Below are 21,578 nucleotides of genomic sequence, written 5' to 3'. Positions count from 1 at the left end.
GAAGATATATCTCTGTTAGACTAGGTTGAGCTTTTATTGGAAGCGGCAGTAAACACATCTCTTACAGCCTAGAGAAACCTCAGTTTCCACTTTCCACGAACAATGCAATAAAATTATAAATAAGAGAATCACTGTATCCGCCTCTACTTCCCTGCAGTCTAGAACTCAAGCCCCGAATGTGATCTCCAACTCATGCTTGTCAACCCTGAGGAAATGAGACCCTCTGTCTATCACCTTGTTGCCATCTTCCCTTACCCTGCTCAAGTGCTCACACGGGCGGATCTCAAACTTGATGTGAGCTTTCTCCCCAGCCTTGAGATGCTCCTTCTTGAAGCCGATCAGCTGCCTTTCGGGCCGGCCGGCCGTGGCATTGGGCCACCTGAGGTACATGAGCACCGATTGCTTGCCGTCCATGGGGCCGTGGTTCTGCACCTCGACCACGGCCGGGAACTTGAGCATCTCGCAGCCTTGAGCGCCTATCTGTTCCACGTGGTAGCTCCCGAGGATGTTTTCCGCAGATGGCATTGTGGTAGTAAGACTGGCGAGTAAGTCCGCGTTGGGTGCCGGCGTGCTCGTCCCAGATGAGAGTAGCCGGCGAGAGTAACTGGAGTAGCTGAGGCCGTAGCCGAACTTGTAGACGGTCTTGCCCTGGTAGAAGCGATAGCTCCGGCCGGGATAGCCGTTGGCTGGGTCTGCGCGCATCCGCATGTCCGTCATGGGCACGTTGGTGAACTCTTCGGGGTACCATGTCACCGGCAACCTCCCCGAAGGGTTGTGATCCCCAAAGAGCACCCTGGCGATTGCGAGCCCGCCGGCCTGGCCCGGGTATCCTGCCCACAGGATGGCGCCGATCTTCGGGTTTGTTTGCGCGAATGTCACGTCCACCGGGCCGCCGCTGAGAAGCACCAAGATGACCGGCCTCTGGGCCGCGTCCGCCACCGCAGTGATGAGGCTCTGCTGCTTCCCGGGGAGCAGCAGGCTCGTCCTATCGCGCCCTTCGCTTTCTTGCCGCTGGCCCAGTCCCATGAACAGGAACACGTAGTCCGACGTGCTCGCCAGCGCGGCCGCTTGGTCTGTGGTGGCTACGTCGCACGCCGTGGAGCTGCACCCGGCAAGGAACCTGGCGTCCTTGACGTACCCCTGGATCCCCTTGAGCGGCGTCGTGGACTCGCAGGGTGGGCCGAAGTAGTTGGCGATGAGCGCGCCGGGGTTGTTGGCGTTGGGGCCGATGACTGCCGTGGAGGCAACCGCCGCCCGGTCCAGCGGGAGGATGCCGGCGTCGTTCTTGAGAAGGACGATGCCGTCCTGCGCGGCGTCGAGGGCGAGGCTCCTGTGTTCCGCGGTGCAGATGTCGGCGGCTCCGAGGCCGCCGTACATGTTGGTCCTCGGGTCGCCGTCGAAGTGGCCCAGCCGCATCCGGATGGCGAAGAGGTTCTTGAGGGCCTTGTCGATGTCCTCTTCCGTGATCTTCCCCTGCTGGATCGCGGCCGCAGCGTGCTGCTGCATATAGGTCCCGCAGTCAATGTCCAGTCCTGACAGAGACAGTGCCAAATCCCAATCATCAGATTGCAAATTGACGGCAAAATTAGGCGAACCAGTGTATATAAGAAAATCAATGCTGGATAATAGGATGACATGACGTAGAAACCTCCCTAGTGCAATTGACGGCTCACGAAAGTGCATGAGTTTTTTTTTGGGGGGAACGGGCTGCCTTTTCATTAAGAAGAAAGCAACAAGTATTTACAGAGAAGTGGTGTTTTAACTAAGCCGGGGGAACACCCAAAACCCTCGTACACCGAGCACCTAGTTCGGCTCTAAGACAAGGCCAACGGCATTGAGGCCGAAGACAACGCTACGTTGGATGATGTCCTCAAAAGTCCTGTGGGCAACCTCGACGAAGGTGAGACGAGAGTGGTTGAAGATGCGGCAGTTGCGTTCCTTCCAGACGTTCCACCAGACGTAGATGAGGTGACCACTTGCTCTTCTCCTAGCAGTTTTGCTGGTATGGGGAAGGGAGGCATCCCACCACTCGTTAATGGAGTCGAAAGATTCAGCCGGAGCCATGACCACACCCGTCCAGTGACACACAAGTCGCCGAACCTCCCTGGTGAAAGGACAGTCCTTGCAAAGATGAGTGGCCGTCTCGTGGCCCCCTAAACAGAGCTGACATGTGGGATCGTGGGGCCAACCGCGGATGGCGAGCCTATCAGCGGTGAGAATGCGGTTGTGCAGGAGGAGCCAGGAGAAAACTTTGCATTTTGGCTCCATGTGTGCCTCCCAGACTTTGGAGGTTAAAAAGCGCGGGTGGGAGCCAACGAACTGGGCCAGGTAAGCGGAGCGCCAGGAGTAGGCGCCGTCCTTGGTCCAAACCCAGGTGATGGAGTTCGGGCGTTGGGGGTCCAGGACGATGGAGCTGACAATGTTGGTGAGATCGACGAATTCATGCAGCTGCGCGAGGGAGGAGAGACGGCCGACCGCTCTGATCCAGTTTCCGTCCGTCATCTCTTTGCACACTGATCTGTTCTTACGGGATGCAATCTTAAAAAGCTCAGGAGCCCGGCAGCAGAAGGCTCCAGCCCCAGACCAGTTGTCGAGCCAGAACTGAGCCGTGTTACCGTCCCACACCGTGATCCTGGTGGAAGCACGAAACAACGCCATATCCGCACTATCGCAGGGTAGACAGGAACCAACCCAAGGCCTGTCAGGCTCGATCCATTTGAGCCAAGGCCATCAAAGTCTGAGGGCCCTCCTGAAGCGTTCGATGTCCGCGATCCCGAGGCCACCCAGGGCCTTTGGTTTGCACATCGTTTTCCAATTGATCAACGCATGACCGCCCCCAGCAGTCTCACTGTCGTCACCCAGATGAAACCCCTGGAGATTTTGTCGAGCTTTGCGCGGACCCATTTTGGTATGTTGATGACCGAGAGGTGGTAGGTCGCCGTAGAAGTAAGGACCGCCTTGGTGAGCGTCACACGCCCAGCCCGAGAGAGGTTCTTACCCTTCCAACCTTTGAGGCGGCCCCCACCTTGTCAATGAGGGGCTGGAAGTCGACCTTCTGCAGCCTACGAAAGTGAAGGGGCAATCCCAAATATTTGCCGGGGAAGGAGGCGAATCTTAGCCGGAAAGCCCGCGAGAATGTCCGTCAGATTGATCTCCTCGCAACGGATCGGGAAAGCCTCAGACTTGGAGACATTCGTGATGAGACCACTAGCCTCCCCAAAGAGATGGAGGATGGCCGAGATGGAGTCGATCTCCTCCTTGATCGGATTGGCGAAAATGCCAGCATCGTCAGCATAAAGGGAGATCCTACAACGGACCGAGCGGGCACCCACAGGTTGCAGAAGGTCGCATTCCTCAGCCCGACGTAGGATGACCTGGAGAGGATCAATGGCCAAGATGAAGAGCATGGGGGAGAGAGGATCCCCTTGGCGCAAGCCGCGTCGATGGAGGAAGGGAGACCCCGGGCACCCGTTGAGGAGGACACGTGAAGATGCCGTGACCAGGGAGAGGCAGATCCAGTCCCGCCACCGGGGCCCGAATCCGAGATGTTGGAGCACCTCAAGGAGGTATGTCCACTCGACCGAATCGAACGCCTTGGAGATGTCCAACTTAAGGAAGAGGCTAGGAGTGTGAGCGCGGTGAAGAGCCTTTATGGAGTTCTGGACGAAGAGGAAATTCGATGCAACGTGTTTTGATGAAGGCACTTTGACAGGTGGACACGAGGGTTCCCAGTTCTAGAGCCAGCCTTAAAGCCAGAAGTTTGGAGAAAATCTTGGACATACTATGAATGAGACTGATAGGGCGGTAGTCAGCAACACGAATCGCGTCCGGTTTCTTGGCCAGCAAGATAATGTTTGCGGAGTTGATAACGTGCATGCTGGCCCCCCTCAGATCAGCCATCCAGAGGATGGTGGCGACCACATCACTCTTGATGGTCTCCCAGCAGGATTTGAAGAAGGCGCCAATGAAGCCATTGGGGGCAGGGGCCTTGACGGAGGGGATAGAGAACACAGCCGCCTTAATTTCGGACTCCATGAAGTCAGCATCAAGGGAGGATAAATCACTGGTCTGGTAACCAAGAGCAGCCCAGTCCAACGGCCTCGTTCCCGCAGAGGCCACTCCAAGAAAGTGCATGAGTTTGAGTCGTGAATTAACAGGCTTGTTCCAAATTCGTGTAAAATCGCTAAGCTAGCAATGTACTAAATCTGTATATTACTCATAGTTTTAAATAGCGGGCTAAGCCATTTAGCGGCAGCCTGCTCCAGAAGTTATACATGCTATAGCGGCGCTAAGACATTTAGCGGATTTTTAAAAAATCATAAAAAGTATCAATAAATGAGGCATCATATGATAAAAGAAATATTCTACTTGACATCAGTAGAAACTTTTTGACACTTAGAAACACCACTTGTAATGCAATCAAGGTGGTACCTAACCATAATAATGCCAACAGTGCATATATTGGGACAACAGCAGAATTTAATCTGATGTTTTTTTTCAAATCTAGAAAACTACAATGACCTGAGGCATTACTTGAGATGCGATGGAATTTTAGGCCATGCCTGTGCCAAAAGCCCCAAAAATAATTACCGCATGGGCAGCTTAGCGCGCTGACGATCCATGATTAGCGGAGTTAATAGCGTTTTTCTTAGGTTAGCGCTAAAACTGCGTAACTAAAACTGCGTAGCGGGAGCCTTTCCCAGACGCTACAGCGGCGCTATATTACTACGATGTACGTACCAGCCTTGAGGGCAAGTGCAACCGCGTCCTCTGGCGACTGCGCATACCGCTGTGCGTCACGCATGATGGCGACGGCGTCACAGTCCGAAGCGGTATACCTGCCGCAAACAACCAAAAAACACATCAGTACCCCCCAGTAGCCCCCAGCCGTAAGACCGGATGCATGTGACTCCACGAAACAAATTGACCCGTGAAATGTCGAAAAAGTTTGTAACCCGTGAAAATTGCAGTCAGGCCGGGCCAAAAGAGATCGAGTAAACAAAAAAAAAGTGTTTTACACGTACATACCCGTCCAGACCCCAGTCTCCCCGGACGGTCTTGGTGAGGAGGTCGGCGTTGGCGCAGGCGGGGACACCATTGATGCCGGTGTAGGCGCACATGACGCAGCTGGCCTTCCCGTCCACGACGCAGCTCCTGAAGGGCGGGTTGAACGTGTCCTCCAGGTCCTGCGCCGTCACCTTAGCGTCAAAATTGTACCGGGCCACGCCGTTCCAGTCCTCCAAGTCATACGCCGTTGCGTGCTTGCAGCAAGCCGAGGCCTGCAGCAGCGACGTCGAGTTCCCCTGCATCCCACGGACGAAGGCCACCGCGTAGCGGCTCGCCGTCGTGGGGTCCTCTCCGGGGGTCTCCTGCCCGCGGCCCCACCGCGGGTCACGGTAGATGTTCACGTTCGGGGACCACATGGTGAGACCCTCCGCCTGCCCGAGGTTGTACAGCGCCCTCGCCTCCCTGCCAATCGCCTGTACATGGGAATACAGGATGCACGCATCAGGGTGAGATGAATTTCACATGGCAGGCAATCGAGCGTGAACGATAAAGGTAAGATCAAAAGGAGGTATGCGGACGGAAAAGACAATAAGACATGCTTGCCATGCACACTACTTGGTGGCCACATGGCGAGGCCTTTTGCAAAATACTCTAGTTATATGTTGCAGCTGGAACTTTAATTGGTGTGAACCGAAGGTATAATCCATTAATGGAGCTAATGATTTTTAAGACAATAGAACTCTTTTAAGTACGATAGAATTAGTAATGGGTTTACGATGTCAAAAACAGAGACTTGCACTTAAGTCTGCTAATTATGCACAGCCTCTTGGATGATTTAATTGCAAATACAAAATGGGATGAGTTGGTACTTGCGCAAAACGAAAAATCTACATTAATCATTTGCAAACAAACCTAACAATTAGTAATATCTAAAGTACACCAGCAATCTCTAGTGCTTCATTTGCAAACAAACCTAACAATTAGTAATTTCTAAAGAACGGCCTAAACATTTATTGCTTGTTAGGGAAACGCCTAACACCTTTTTTGTGGAACTCCAACGTGAATTCAGCCAAACTAGACACCCTTGACAACAATCACCTTTAATAATTAAATATCTTCCAGAATCAAACCACATGCATGTATCTAGCATTAGATACATGCATGGCGTCAAGATCGTGGGCGTACTGATCACGCATATTAGATGTCTGCAATGTGGATGCTAGTTGTTTTTTTAGGATTACTCCGCTTGGAATTGGTTTCGGGTGTTAGCAGAGACAGTGTTATAAAAAGGCACGGCCTTTTGTGCCCTTGTGGGCACTATCCATAGTACATTCCCACGGAGAACAGTGTAACAAAAAGGCTAGGCACCATGGCAAAAGGACCGATCTATTCGTATCAGATCTGTTGCTCACATGTGGCTCCCCGAACACGAAAAGGTTCCTCTTTTCTTTCCCGCACAAACATTCCTCGTCCTCCCCGTGCCTTTGGCTCTAACCGCGTACGCCATGTACTCACGTGCTGTCCCTTTGCTGGACCTTTTCGAGCTGCCTAACGGCATAGCTGTACAAGGCAGTTTGTCCGAACGTTTGTGCAGTAAACAACGTACATTTGACTCTCGCAGGCCGCCGATCGTCACCCTTGGCGGTGCCATCCCAATTCACAGCTAAGAGGAAAGTATGTCCCCGTCTTTTGAACTTGGTGGCCTTGGTAGTCCTAGTTGGGGAAGAGTATGATGGTTTTCCATGAAGCACGAAAGGAAGAAATTTATGGTACCTAGGCCAGTATTTAATCATGGCAATGACTAAGGACTTTTCTGACCAGCCGGATCAGAGATACAATCCCAATCCGCCTGATTTACAGAAGTTTTGTGCCATAAATTTTCCAGCTAGATGTTTAATATCAATTTACTGTAGTTCTTACTGGGCCACTAATAAACTCGAAATCATTGACGAAGCTGCCTGGGCAATACGCAGGTGGCAGAAAATTAAACTAGCAACAAAAATATACTACTTCCGATCATAAACTTGTCGTGGTTTTAGTTTAGATTTATACTTAAAACCACAGCATGAATTTAGAATCGGAGTGAGCAGCTCGATAGCAAATCCTCAGCAACCACGAGCATGAGCATCCACAGGAACAAACAGCCGCACTCTTTGTCTCTTTCCCAATCACGGATCAAAAACCAACAGTAAATCAAAACCCCCCGCACAGAAAGGGCCGTGCATGATGCATGCCAGCATGGAAGCACGCGCGTGCATGCATGCATGATGCATGGGTCCCGCCCGGGACCCGAGCAAGCCAACTAACCGCCGGCCGGAACCAGGGACGATCCAAACCAACATTACGCGAGAAAGCAAAAGGCGCCGAAGAAGCAAAAACCGTGGAGTTCACAGGGCCGCGCGCGTAAGTAAAGCACGTACGGAGTACAACTATATACTTACCTGGCCGATACGGAACCAGAGGTCGTCGTCGAAGGCGGCGGCGGTGAGGCAGACCTGCGGGAAGCTGGTGGCGCTGCGGACGGCGCCGTCGAAGTGGAGTCCCTTTCCGGAGGTGGCCAGCCCGTGCAGCGCCTCGTTCCACCACTTGTACCCCGGGACGCCCAGCCGCGGCACGCCCGCCGCCTCGTCGCCCAGCTGCGCCACCTTCTCCGCCGCCGTCAGCCGCGACACCAGGTCCGCCGCCCGCTGCGCCACTGGAAGCGCCGCGTCGCAGAACGCGTACGAGGACGACGCCTGCCCGCACGAGAATGGAGGGTCGCCCGCCAGAGCCACCGCCGCCATTAGCGACGGCAGCGTGAGAAGCAGAAGCAGCAGGGTCTGTCCCATCGCGCCGGGCGGCGGGCGAGATAACAAGTTATTAGGATTCAGGAGGAAGGGGACGATGTGACACGAATAATGGATGGGTTAAGGTAAGGGCGCGGCTGGGAGTGCTCGTTCGCCTAAATAGGCGTTTTCTGGCGTATGGGAGCCAGCCAAGTGCCAACCACGAGTCTCTCGGCTCTCGCAGGGGTTGCGTGTGACGTCCTGCTGTACTGCTAGCTAGCTAAGGTGGCCATTAAGAGAATAATCTCACATCCTCTCATTCGTATGTGGAGTAATGAAGATGGAATATGATGTTGCATGCGCGCGTGTTGTTCTTTTCCTTTCGGCGTGGATTTAGATTTTTTTTTTTAAATATTAGGGGGATAATGTGTGGACTGATGAGATATGTAACTTGCGTGCTGGGTTTCTCCATTCCTTGGCATATCCGTTTCGTGGCCTCGGTTAATTAGTAAGAGATCTCGATTGGTAAAGGCTAGCTAGCTCTTCAATAATTAATTCTACAGTAGATGAATGCGTTCCGTCGAATTGATGTGAACCTAACCAAAGGGTTAAGCGTCTTCAGATAATATCTTGTTTATAGATAGGGACATAGAGGATGCATAACACAGGCACACACAATTCACGTCACACATTTTTACGTATGCAATGTGTACTGTGCACGTTATACGTACGTCAGAATTTACAAATCAAACTGCTAGCTAGCAGTTCATATGTGGTACGGGCACATGGAAGACTCACCCCGTAAGTACGTGTTGATAATTGATCGTATTTGTAAGGTTCGCACACGGAATCGCGTATAGTGGAAATAAACCCCCGCACGTCATTCTCTCTGCTACGTATGCTACTGTAGAAGCTAGGGCACGTCCTTTGCACGCCTCATGGGACGGTCATTGGCACACCTGTAGGTTGGCTGGTTGGGCATGAATAATTCATGGTACCACAGCACAACTTAATTAACACTGGTCTTAAACCTTCGTATCTGATGGGTAAGACACCTTCGTATCTGATGGGTAAGACACTTAGTAACTTTTCACACTAGGTAAAGTCTATTTTAAATCTTGATCTTGTAGAGCCAATCGAAATTGAACCTTCACTTTCCCATCCTTAAAATCAGCACTCTGACTATTACTGGTCTATATTGCTCATAAGAATGTTTAGGTTTACAATACCGGATTGCTGACATGGCCATGGTCGAGCCTAGTAACGTTAGCTGACGCTAAATCACATTGCGACACTCGCTATAGGAAGGCTCAATTGCTTTAAAAAATGTATAGGCTATTCGAATGGTACTGTTGGAGAACAAAATCTCACATTCACTATCTTAGTTGTGTCCATATGCTTAATCGGAAAGAACTAGATTGCAACTGAAATATAAGTCATTCATGCATTATGTAATTAATAAAGCGGTGATTTTGTAATTTTTCCATCACACAAAATCCACCCAACAATAGTTAGTCAATGATCTCAGGCTTGAATGTGGCCATGCCGGTAGTCATTATCTGTATATGTTCGAAGGTCACTAATGGCCGAGAATAGTACGACAAGGGAGTTGATTTTAGGTATTAGGGGGTGAAGGTTCAATTTTGACCGGCTCTACAAGTTCAAGGTTTCAAACAGACATTATTTGGTTTTGCCGGCAATCCGTATTTGTATACGTTCTAAGGTCACCAATGGCAGGAACAGTTCCATAAAAAAATGGCAGGAACAGTAAGGCTTACTGGGGTGCTGATTTTAGGGATTAAGAGGTGGAGGTTTGACTTTGAACGGCTTTACAAGTTCACGATTGAAAACAGACTTTACTCTTTCACATTTCAGCAGATGATCACATGTCCGTCAATGGATACTCCAGACACTGATGGGCCACATGCAGGCAAGGCTTTTTAGTGACGAATTTTTCAATGCGGGCTCAAGAACATGCTGTATTGGTCATCATTGACGGCGTCACAGATAGTGACCCGCTAGCGATGATTCATCACCGCTAATGGGTCGCGCTGAGCGATCTAACAATGCTGAACTGAAAAAATTCATCACTAATAAGTCTTAGTTGGGTGACATGGAAAATGTCACCACTAACGGGCCACCTCCGCTAGACCCCTCATTATCGAACTACTAGTAGTTCAGCTCCAGCTGCCAATTCATCATGCTCATATTACATAATATTAATTGCATTCGTCACGTAAAAATGCATATGTATTTTTTAATAAACAAGATTTATACATATTATAAAATGGCTAGGACGGAGGGTTACAAAGCTGTCGGAAAGAGAGCAGGTACGAATAGTGTCACACTGCACAAATAGGAGACATGAAAAAGACATCGACCCGATGATGAGAAGATCACAACGGGATGATGGCCGGTCAATTAAGAGATTTGGCACACAAGCACCGCTGGAATCTTCAAGCACCTCGAGAGTGCTAGCCAGCCAACGACTCTCTCTCTTAGCAATCAAGCAGGCTTCTGCACTTGAGCTTGATAGCAGTTGAGTTGTAGATGAAGGAAGCTTCACTGAGCCCAACTTGAAATCATCTCTTACATTGAATTTGGGGACGTCGAGAATCAACCCGAATGAAGGAGACTCATCATGCTCTGAGTGGTCACCATCTTGCCTAGCTTCCGTCATGCAGCATAAACACTTGCAAGAAAAAACTTTAACGTCCCCCCCTCTGATAAGACTTCAAATCCCAACAAAAGACGACATCAATCGGGTGATGTGCAGCGAAGGAATCATCCCCGATATTGCCATCCAGGAACCCCCCTTCAGTGCACAAACAACAACACGGATTCCATGGGACATTCATCTTGGAGCACGAAACGTACCTCCTCACCTGGAAAAATCAACCAAGCCAAGCCCATGAAGAAGCACTGTAGTACACCAGAAAAAGGAGAAGAGCAGCACGTACCAGGCTCGCTGCCATGACCAGCACATGCGTGGTCTTCGGGAGGAGAATTCCAAGCCTGGCTAGCAGGAAACGACACGCACAAGATCAGAAAATTCAGCCCCATGGGCCGGCCCAATGTCGTGGGCCTCGTGGCCAGCAACTGCTCTGAGGCACACGCGGCCTCCTCGCTTCCCGACGGAGTCGACACCATAGCTACGATTCCTAAATGAAAAAAAGCTACGATTCCATCAAGCAGCAGCTACACCGAGCTTGCTGCAGATCTTGGGCTACAACTGGAGTAAGACTTGATTGAATCGGGATTTATTCGAAGGGATAACAACTCAAAGAAAGTGGGGTTCAGGGGAGAGCATATATCTCTTCTTCCTCTAGTTAACAGGAGCTAACGGGGAGGAGAAATCGAGCTCGATCGCCCTGAGAGAAGCCAGCTGCACTCCAAAGAAAACAATTGCCGGAGAGCGGCAAAAAGCACCTAGTACTATATATATATAGCGGCTGCACCTACGGTGATCATCATCAGATGAATGCATACACAATGTCGACAGTCGACACGTACGTTAAATCCCTAGCGCCCGCAGCAACTCACCGGTGCGAATCACCGCCATTTGCAATCTCCACGACTCAAACATAGACGCAACCCTATCTCTCACCCTTCTCACCGTGGAATCAGTAGCGACATCCTGATCAGGGCACTTCAAAAGCTGATCGATGTACGCCCGCAGGTCGTGCAGGCAGGCCAGATCGCCAGTCTTGAAGAAGTTGAGTGCCACCTCAACGCCTACGTGCGCGTAGCACGCCTTGCTCCAGGGCATCTCAAACCGCCCGTCCAGAACCCTAGCAGCCCTCTCGTTGAAGACGACGCCGGGCATCTTGGTCACCGGGTCGTTCAAGTTCGCCACCCGCAGCACCCTGATGCCGAGCTCGCCGCACCGGTTCTTGAACTCTTGGTTGCCGACCCGCGGCCCGCCGAAGGAGAACACGGTGATCGGGACACCCTGGTTCATGCCGAGCTCGGCCAGGTCGTAGCCAAGCAGGAGTGCGAGGGAGCTCCCCATGCTGTGGCCGGCCAGGGTTATGCTGACGTCCTCGTCCTTGTGCTCGACGATGAGGCGAGAGATCTCGGAGAGGAGCTGGTTGCGGCAGCTGCCGGTGGTGAATTTGCCCGTGTCGTTGTCGGAGGTGTAGAGTGAGAGGAACCCCGACTCGACCCTGACGTCCGGGCGCGGGTCGGCGGGGTCGAACCGCGCCGGGGCGAGCGCGCTCATGAAATTCGCCAGCCATTCCGACCACGTCACGGTGCCCCGGAAGGAGACGAGGATGTCAGTAGTACGCCGGCGGCCGGCCACACTTTCTGAGGCGACGGCCACGTACCCGATCCACCGGCTCTTGCTGCAAGGCCGGCACACGCCGAATGGCAGTGCAGGGACGTCGGGGGCTGCGTAGATGTACTTGGTCACCACGTAGCCGGAGTCGGCCATGCCGACCGCCTGCAGGATCTGCTTCTTCCCGTGCTTGCAGTTCAGGTACCGCTTGGAGCTCGGGTCGAGGTCGAACGCGCGGTAGCAGGCTTCGACGAGCTCCCCATACCGGACGACCTCGGCACGGAGAAGCGGGTGGAGCGGCTGCAGCAGTCCTTGCCAGTGGTTGGCGCCGTGCAGCTCTTGCCACGACAGAGCCTCTGCCGCGTGCCGCAAGTCGGAACGGACGACATCTGGTACAACTGAAGGTGGCACCGCGGAAGAAGCTGGCACGGCCGCCATCATCGCCGTAGTCGTCGTTGCGGGCTTCTGCGAGGCGCTGGTGCTAAGGCGCAGCGTGCTGGACGCTGCCGATGGCGGCATGCAAGCGCGGAGGCGCTTCGTGGGCGAACTCGGAGCCACGGCGAGACGCGCGGCCACCATCTCGGGGAGAGACGGAGCCGGAGGTGTGCACGTACAAGAGAGGGTAGGAAGACTTTGCGCGGCTCAGTATGTGGATTCAGCTTGAATGTGGATCGATCAGTAGTAGTAGTGCAGTACGTACAGTGGCAGTGGTGTATATATGTAGGCGCCTGCCTACACGGTTGGTTTTCTTTCGGGTGGCAAAGTCGTGCATAACTCGGCGTGGGAGGTGGACAGTTTGCGTGCGTTGGCGCGCAGATTTGACCGGGACGAAATAAAAAGTAAAAGTGGTCGGTTCCGGGTCCATCTTTACCGGGTTAGACCCGAAGCCTGCCTGGCTGGCTATACATTGATGCATCCACGTACGTACGAGCGGCTAAGTTCAGACGACAGGGTTAGTTCCGTATCAAATGATTAGTCATGGATTGACGAGCTTTTTAGCAGTCGGTGTCTCCCTTGCATAATTTTTGTCGAAATATTTTATGTATCCAGACGTTTTTTACGAATAAATACATCCATTTTAAGCAGATTTGAGAAAAAATTATGGAAGGAAGATAGTACTTCTGTTTTGATCGATTTTTCAAAATGAACCAGCACAGCTTTCAAAGTCCATGCATCATTCGAACACACTGGGAGTATGCCACCACAGGAGCCCAAACTCCGCGTCCCGTTTGGGCTGGCCAGTTCAGGGAGGCCCGATAGCAGAAGTAAGTGCACTGGGCCTTGCACACCATTGTACTGTACTGTCTTTTTTCTCTGATACTGTGTACTTTTTTCTCCGATACCAGAAGTAGGTGTACAACCAGTATAAATAGCTAGTACAACGCTGATCTGTATGATTGCAGTGTCGAATTGCCGCTGTCACAGAATCAGCCGGAAGTTGCAAAATCGGATCGAAATACTCAAAAGTTTAAGAAGAATAGAAGATACACATGCATGTGACATGATATGGGGTTATATCACGCGTGTACCTTATGCAAAGTTGTTTGGAACATAGAAAAAAAAGGCACGGTTCAGGATAAGGTTGTATCATTAAGCTATGTCCTACACACAGCCCTATCCATTCCTGGTCGTGAACTTGCACGTATGCGTATATGTTATCCGACATCATTGGTGTTTTCTGTTTGTTCGATCTGAAACTTTGGTCCTTATTAAAACGGCCGGCCGACCGGAGTTGTTCCCCCTAATGCCATTTTAGTCTTTTCTCGTTGTGTTTACTGGTAAAGCTTCGTGATCAAACAACTCTTGAGAGTTGATATCAAGTGCCCCACACCACATTCAGCCAATAGCATGACATGGATTATAAATAGACCACCCTTGCAAGCTAACATGGGGTTTGTTGGCGACTACATCACCATAGTCCATGCTGTTGAGCTCAGCAAAATGTACCGACCATAAACTATTTGTTAGATCCTACTCCGGAGGCCGGTGTCCCTAGCCTTTTGTCATTTTCCATGATCAGTTCTGAATGACTCGATGAAATAAGTGTTAGTATAACTCTTTGCCTTTTGACCTAGAGGGCTTAACTTGGACTGGCCTGCAAACGTGACATGCATGTGCTGACGTGGGGTAACTGAAGAGAGTAGACGAGAGCTCGGTTAGACGACTTCTGTGAGCAGAAAAACACCATCGACGATTGGAAGTACCGGTTAAATCAACAGGGGAAAAAGTATGCCATGCATGACTAACACAGCCACCTGTCGCAGTCAGTTGAGTTCAGCTTCAACATCATCAATTTTTGCCAGTAATTTATTTATGTTGAAATATGATCTGAATCCGTGTCTAGTAGCAGGATAGGTTTGGGTTTTGTGTTGGTATACGAGTTGAATTCGTTTTCTTTGTCCTATCAGAACTCATGTTTATTGCTCGTTATATATACCTCATCTAGTCACACCTAAAGACGGCATGTCATCTCGTGCTTGTAATACTCCAACATAATAAAATTGCGTCTTCGTGCGTCCATGATTTTTCCTGCGAGGGTTTTCACGTTAAATTTCATGTCTCTCATTTATAGTTTAATCTCTATTTTCGTAATAAGTGGTATCAGATGGCTTCCGGCCAGTCGTTTTTTCGTTCCTCCGAGTTCGAGCTCTCGCCGGTGTCCGTTTCGAGATCGACCGTTCCGCTGCTATTACCGAATCCAACATGGTCACCGAGTTGGTTCCCTGTTCGGTTTTTCGATCTGAGGCAGCAGCACGCTCCACAGAGCGCAGCATCAATCCGTCCGAAGACTGCAGCAGTGCCAGACGCTGCAGACTGAGGCAGACCACGGAGTAAAATCGATCGAGCAAGTCTCTGTCAGAGGAAAAATCGATCTTTGCTATTGGCTTTTCTCACGTGGAGCCAAAAGCAATTCGGTCTGCAAGCAGCACACGTGAAGTGCTGTTCAAAAGTTCTCGTCTAAATTACTACGAACACTCCGGGTTTTATTATGTGCTATTTATCCAGTTTTTTGTCCGCAAATTAATTCAATCAAGGATTGTTTTCGGCTTGTCTTACTTTGTGCGTACAGTTTCATTTACTCATGGCTACCGTCAAGTACGACCTTCCGTTGTTGGATCGTGACAAAAGGTTTTTTCTATGACAAGTCAAGATGCGGGCGTTATTGGCGCAAGCCGATGATGATGCACTGGATGGTTTTGCAAAAAAGAAATCTACTAACTGGACTGATGAGGAGAAGAGAAAGGATCGCAAAGCTCTATCCCAAATCCAACTTCATTTACACAACAATATTTTGTAAGAAGTTTTGGTTGAGAAGACAGCCGCCGCTTTATGGTCAAAGCTGAAAGAAATTTGCATGTCAAAAGATCTCACCAGTAAAATGCATCTGAAGCAAAAGTTATTTCTCCATCGACTGCAGGAAGGAGGTAATGTGTTAAATCACATCACTGAGTTTAAGGAGATTATATCTGACCTAGTGGCAATGGAAGTTAAGTATGATGAAGAAGATATGTGTTTAATGCTCCTATGTTCACTGCCAAGTTCTTATACCAATTTTAGAGATACCATATTATACAGTCGTGATACTCTCACGCTTAATGAGGTTTATGAAGTTTTTCCCTCCAAGGAGAAGATAAAGCATATGGTGTTTCACGTTGGTTCAAGTTCTTCCCATGGTGAGGGATTATCTGTTCGTGGCAGGACAAATGAGAGGAGCTCAAATAATGGTAATAGAGGCAAATACAAGTTTTGCAAATATTGCAAGAAAAACGGGCATGAAATCTCCGTGTTACAAGTTGCAAAACAAGGAGAAAAGGAATGACAAATTCAAACAGAAGGATCAACAAGAGGATGATGCCCGAGCCACCGTTGTTAGCAAACAAGATTTTGATGGTGATGTTCTCGTTATCGTTACCGGTGATTCCAAAATGAGAGATGTTTTGGTTCTTGATACAACATGTACTTTTCACATGACTCCGCAAGTGGTTTGCAACGTATGAAGCGATGCCAAATCGTTCTGTGTTTATGGGGGATGATTCGCCGTGCGAGATTGCAGGCATTGGCACCATTCAAATCAAGATGTTTGATGGCACCATCAGAACTTTATCGGATGTTCGCCACATTCGGAGTTTGAAGAAAAATCTTATCTCTTTGAGTACTCTTGACAATAAAGGATACAAGTATTCAGGTGGAGATGAGATCGTCAAGATCACAAAAGATTCTCTTGTTGTGATGAAAGGTGATATGAAGACTGCAAACCTTTACCACTTTCGAGGTACGACAATTACTGTAATGCTGATATGATGACAAAACCAGTTTCTGCCAATAAGTTTGAGCTTTGCTCAGGCTTAGTTGGTATTACTCACTAGTCCTATGAATTTTGACGCACAAGATGTTTATGCTCATTTGTTTGGAGGTGTTTACTTTCTTCTACTACTGGAGGGAATTCGGCTCAAGGTGGAGATTGTTGAAATATGATCCGAATCCGTTACCAACTCTGTTAGACGTAGCAGGATAGATTTGGGTTTTGTGTTGGTATACGAGTTGAACTCGTTTTTGTTGTCCTATTAGGACTCATGTTTATTGCCCGTTATATATATCTCATGTAGTCACACCTAAAGAAGGCCTGCCGTCTCATGCTCGTAATACTCCAACATAGTGAAGTTGCGCTTTCGTGTGTCCGTGGTTTTTCCCGAAAGGGTTTCCACGTTAAAATTCGTGTCTCTCTCGTTTATAGTTTAATTTCTATTTTCGTAACAATTTAGGATACTCCTCTTAGAACATCTCTGTAGCAGATCCATAATATATAGTTTGGCATGTAAATATTTTGGGTTCTGTGTGAAAATGCTCTAAACAGGACCTTCAAAACCAGAGGCGGAGGCACACCTAGGAAACTGGGGCTACAACCTAGGTGTGGGCAGCTAATACATGTATTTAGCAGCAGTGATTTGGCAAAAAAAAACTAACAAAAGATTAGCCCTGGGTTTCCTAATTGAGCCTAGTTTAGCCATATGGTTCGGACAATCCTAAATCTGCCACTGTTAAAAAAACTCTGGACAGTAAAATGTTTACTGGGTCATCGTAGGGGTCCAACTCCACCACCACCGTTAAGGTCTAACTCCTCATTTCATCCACCTTCATCATGCGTCGGCCACCGGTCAAATCCACCTATGCCTGCACGGTACTGTAAAACTACACTCGTAAGAATCTATTCTGCCATACGCAAATTGACACCTAAAACAGTTTTAAAGTCTACCTTAATTATATGTTTTTTACGGACCTACTTTTACGAAATACAGATGCTTTCAGGCATGTTCGGTCCACAAGTCCCCGATGCTCTGCATTCAAGAGTCCACACGGTAAATAAAAAAGCTGGCGATCTGTTCAGCGGTGCTCCACTGATGGACCGTTCTGGGCCAAAACAGCTTATGTGAAGCCCATATGATGGGATTACCTATCTATTAACCGGATGTGATGGGATTAACCGCTGTAACGTGGCCACGCCGTTCAAATGCTATGAATTATTACCATCACAGCAATAATATATCATAAATTTCAATATTTTCTTTGTTACAAAATGTAGTGCATATAATATTTGTTGACTAGCAAACTTTCAAAGTTTGACCAAATGTATAACAAAAATATCAAAATAAACATTATCAAACTTTCAAAGTTTGACCAAATGTATAACAAAAATACTTCAAACTTTGTGAAAAGGAGAGAGTATTAACTTGTTCCTTCGACTTTTGGGTTATAAGCCAAAAAAATCACATATTTGCTTTTGATTTTGGCTTTTGACTATACGCAAAAAACTCAAAGCTAAAAGTCATAAATAGATGCTTCTTGGCTTATAGACCAAAAGGCCGGCGGCGTATCGTGCGAAAACGACATCTATGGTGAAAACCGAGTGAAAGACAACACAAAATGTTCGAGAACTGTTAATGAGCGATCGTCTTAATACTCGTGACATGTTGTTTCGAAGAAATTGGAGGGTTACAGATGATTACTCTTGTGTGCTTTGTCATACAGGAGTGGTCGAAGATTGGCATCATCTTTTCTTCACTTGCCAATTCAGTCAGAGGTGCTGGATTTGCAGATTGTCTGGACTAATGGGGATAATCTGGGGCAAATCATTGATGCTGCTAAGGAAGATTTTGGAAAGCCTTTCTTCATGGAAGTTGCGGCTATGTGTTTCTGGCATATTTGGAAGCAAAGAAATGGATGGATTTTTTAGGGAGTTGGGCCCAGTTTTAGGGTATGGTGTAGGGATTTCAAGGAAGACATTTTTTTATTGAAGCATAGATTTAAGCCACCCTGGCTCGGTTCTTTTGATAGTTGGCTAGCTGACTTACCTTAATCTTTGCTTTTTTTCCTTTTGTAAATACCTGGCTCTGTACATATCTTTTATATTAATACAAGTTCTGTCGGGGACTCCCCTACAGTTTTCGGTCAAAAAAAACTGATGTTTAATATAAGTGTAAAATTTCAAGTCCAAACTCAAATGTGTTTGACGGCAGCAAAAAAACAAATTCAGCATGAACAGTGGTTTTTCACTGTTTGACACAATTCATTTGTGTATTTCTCCGTTTTTGTTTCTTCCAAATGCCATTGAGTTTCGACTTATTTTGCAGGTTTGTAAAACATCACAGCACCAATATACTAATTTTTTTCAAGAATTTCTTTTATACTTGTAAACGTGGTTTCTATGAAGTTTGCACAGTTTACACAAAAACGTGGTTTTCACATAATATTTTGCGAAACCAACAATCAAAACCACAAGTTAAATTTTTCTTTACAAGTATTCTGGCCCAACAAGCTGGCAAGTGACCTAGCCCAACGTGAATCCAGTCCAAAGAGGAAATTGAAGACGGAGTCAAAACTGACTCGCTACCGCCTTCATATGCAACGTGCCGCCGTTTCCTCGTCCTCCAGAAATACCCCGATATCGGCGTCTTAGAAAATCAACAAATCTCCGTCCATCCAACTCGAAAATTAGACCCCCAGTGAGTTGAGGCGTCTGATCTACCGATGGCCGACAAGAAGGAGCTTTCGCTCAATCTGAGTGCTGGCGGATCAAGCATACCGATGGTCGTCGGCGAGGAGTTCTCGTTGCAGGCGTGCACCGGCGATTAGAGTGGGCGGAAGAGGAAGGCGCCGACATCTGGTCTTGATGGGTGCGCCCTGGAAAGGACTAGAGAAGAGGTGAGCGATATGGAAACATGTTACATATGTTTTTGCAGTCGGAAAGCAATATGGAAAAGTCATGTTGGACTAAGTTTAGTCTAATGCACTAGTCCGGGGTGGTTTCCACCGGTCCGGGTGGTTTATGTACCGTTCAATCGAGTTGTTTTTCCGTTTTGTCCTGTTTTTCCATTTGAAAAGAAGGGTATTTCAGCGATTGGCCCTCCGCGGTGCCGGCCCATCCACCTTAATGTTGGAGTACTACACAGTAAGCTGCAAGTCTTCTAGCTAGTGCACCATCCTGTTAGGCTGTTACTGTTATGTTGACATAATGAGGTGCTGGTTGTTGGTCTTGATTCGAGAAATCTTCTGCGATGCATTTCACCGTGTCTGTTGTTCTTGATTCTTTTTCTGACTTTTGGGGGGAACAAATTGGCCCCCCACCATCTCTTTAAGTCCGGGAACAACCCATCTTCTCCGGCGCCGGCCAACCAAGTAACCCCCCCCCCCCCCCAACCCTAAGTAGGCTCGTCGGACTTACCTCGCCGTCTGCTCATCCCCTCGCCTCCGCCGCCCGCCGCGTCGCCGCCGGCTGCTGCTTGGGAGAGAAGAGAACAAGACAGAGAGACGAAACAGTCCATGTAGGGAGAGAACAAGAGAAATTAGGAAAGAAGGTGCAGGATAAGGGAAGGAAGTGGGGCCCACCTGGATTTTTAGCCCCAAAACTGACCACACTGCGCGGTTAGGCGCCAGAGAGAGAATCCGTCTTTATTAATCATAAATAGGGACCGCCTCAACGTTGTGAAGAATTTTCACGAAGGTAATCTTTGCCGTTACAGAACTATTGCTAGGGAATTCCAGGAGAGGAAGAAGTACTTTGATGTGGTTCTCCTAGGGCATGAAAAGAGAGAGGCTAATGTTGATGCTCATAATCTTTCTAAGGCAGCTTCATCTCTTGTCGAGGGCGCCGTTTGTGGCTTCTTAATACTCCTGATATATCGCTAAAAAATAAATCATAAATAGGGGTACAATCCGATCGAAACTACAAAATCAGACAAGAGATTACTCCATACGATTAATTTTCTTGATTGACAGCTCCCTAGGTCGTCCTTGAATCCTTCTTTTAGCCTCATGATCAGATGAGAATATTCCAAACGATCGAGACCCAACTCTTTCGTAGAATTAACCACTTCTAGGTAGAGATGGCACCCTCATGGTAATGGTGCAGTTGGAGCCTTCTCATGCCTTTACTCGCTCCCTTTGAGATTACCCTTAGGCCTGTATTCATAGCCGTGAACGGGTACAACTTTTTTCTATAACCATCACCTTTCTAGGTAGACGGATACTCACGGGTAAAACTACTAGTATTAATATTAGATCGATCATATATATAGTCGTAAACAACAACATATTTTTTTAGAAACAACAGCATATTTCTCAAACGTCATAGCAATCTTGTCATAAATAACACTAAATTAACACATACACTATATCGTTAAAAAGACAACACATAATGATAAAAGCTGCAGCACGTTAGTTTATCTCCTCCGTCAAGATCACACCCGTATACTAGTTTGTATATGGGTAAAAAGGGACACGGGTATGTGTTATTAATTCCCATAGCATTACCCACTCAACCTGATGGGTATGATTTTATTTTTCTCATTTACGTACCCACGGATAAAATCTAAACCAGACTTGTTCCCTAATGGAGATTTACCTGCCGAATATAGGCGGGTAATGGATACCTAATGCCGTCCCTGTTTCTAAGCTATACGACGGTAACACCTCCGGACCATTGAACAACATCATGGTGAGCCGAATGCCATGTTGGACAGCAATAGGCTCAGCGTCAAGACTCAAGAGCATCCCGACAATCCAGTAGCTCTCAGCAAGACACAGTCAATAAGGTTCCCTGTAGATCCCGCAACACTGTGCCGCATCCCGCCGATCCGTCTAGCCAAAACGAGCCATCCGCCATCCACCGATCATTCGGTCGAGGCCATGGCGGTGCTGATTTGTTGTGGTTTTGTTGTTAGATCATTACTCTCGCAACAATATCCAATTTCTCCGTCTTCAATTTGAAGATGCATTTCTTGATCTGTTTGTATGATTGGATTGCTGAAGTCTAGTCTATTAATTTCAAGCCTAGCTTGTGGATACTTGGAAAGCGGGCGACAAGTTCTACTCGCATACGACCTGGAGTCCTACTCGGGAACGAGGCAACAGTCATACGGTGCATACATAAGAGTGTCCAAGAACCCGCAAGAGGACCAAGTTCCAGAAAGATCACGGGTCAGACAAAAAAGCCAATTACAGAGCATAAGTCCTAAACCGCCGAGTTGCTT

General features: G+C 48.4%; 2 protein-coding genes across 2 annotated transcripts; both read right to left on the bottom strand.

Annotated features, from left to right (window-relative positions):
* Positions 1 to 13: 13 nt before the first annotated feature.
* Positions 14 to 8,055, bottom strand: LOC100835575 (probable beta-D-xylosidase 7). The gene is made up of 4 exons (XM_003577567.4): positions 7,449 to 8,055; positions 5,029 to 5,480; positions 4,741 to 4,838; positions 14 to 1,532 (listed from the first exon to the last, which is right to left on the bottom strand). Exons 1-4 carry the CDS (start codon positions 7,833 to 7,835, stop codon positions 166 to 168), a joined length of 2,304 nt encoding a protein of 767 aa, XP_003577615.1. The 5' UTR covers positions 7,836 to 8,055; the 3' UTR covers positions 14 to 165.
* A 2,073-nt stretch (positions 8,056 to 10,128) lies between these two features.
* Positions 10,129 to 12,728, bottom strand: LOC100840847 (phospholipase A1 EG1, chloroplastic/mitochondrial). Its single transcript, XM_003576039.2, has 2 exons — positions 10,733 to 12,728; positions 10,129 to 10,657 (listed from the first exon to the last, which is right to left on the bottom strand). Exon 1 carries the CDS (start codon positions 12,628 to 12,630, stop codon positions 11,287 to 11,289), a length of 1,344 nt encoding a protein of 447 aa, XP_003576087.1. The 5' UTR covers positions 12,631 to 12,728; the 3' UTR covers positions 10,129 to 10,657; positions 10,733 to 11,286.
* Positions 12,729 to 21,578: the final 8,850 nt, after the last annotated feature.

The sequence above is a fragment of the Brachypodium distachyon genome, chromosome 4 (genome assembly GCF_000005505.3).
Source record: "Brachypodium distachyon strain Bd21 chromosome 4, Brachypodium_distachyon_v3.0, whole genome shotgun sequence".
NCBI lineage: Eukaryota > Viridiplantae > Streptophyta > Magnoliopsida > Poales > Poaceae > Brachypodium > Brachypodium distachyon.
This window is presented reverse-complemented; position numbering and strand designations above follow the sequence as displayed.

What these genes read in the sequence shown, in the direction of transcription:
- LOC100835575 (XM_003577567.4), bottom strand. Translation starts at nt 7,835, where the DNA reads ATGGGACAGACCCTGCTGCTTCTGCTTCTCACGCTGCCGTCGCTAATG. An exon ending in TCTGGTTCCGTATCGGCCAG is followed by an intron (nt 5,481 to 7,448) that starts GTAAGTATATAG and finishes TCCCATGTACAG; the next exon opens with GCGATTGGCAGGGAGGCGAG. An exon ending in GGAGACTGGGGTCTGGACGG is followed by an intron (nt 4,839 to 5,028) that starts GTATGTACGTGT and finishes TGTTTGCGGCAG; the next exon opens with GTATACCGCTTCGGACTGTG.
- LOC100840847 (XM_003576039.2), bottom strand. Translation starts at nt 12,630, where the DNA reads ATGGTGGCCGCGCGTCTCGCCGTGGCTCCGAGTTCGCCCACGAAGCGC.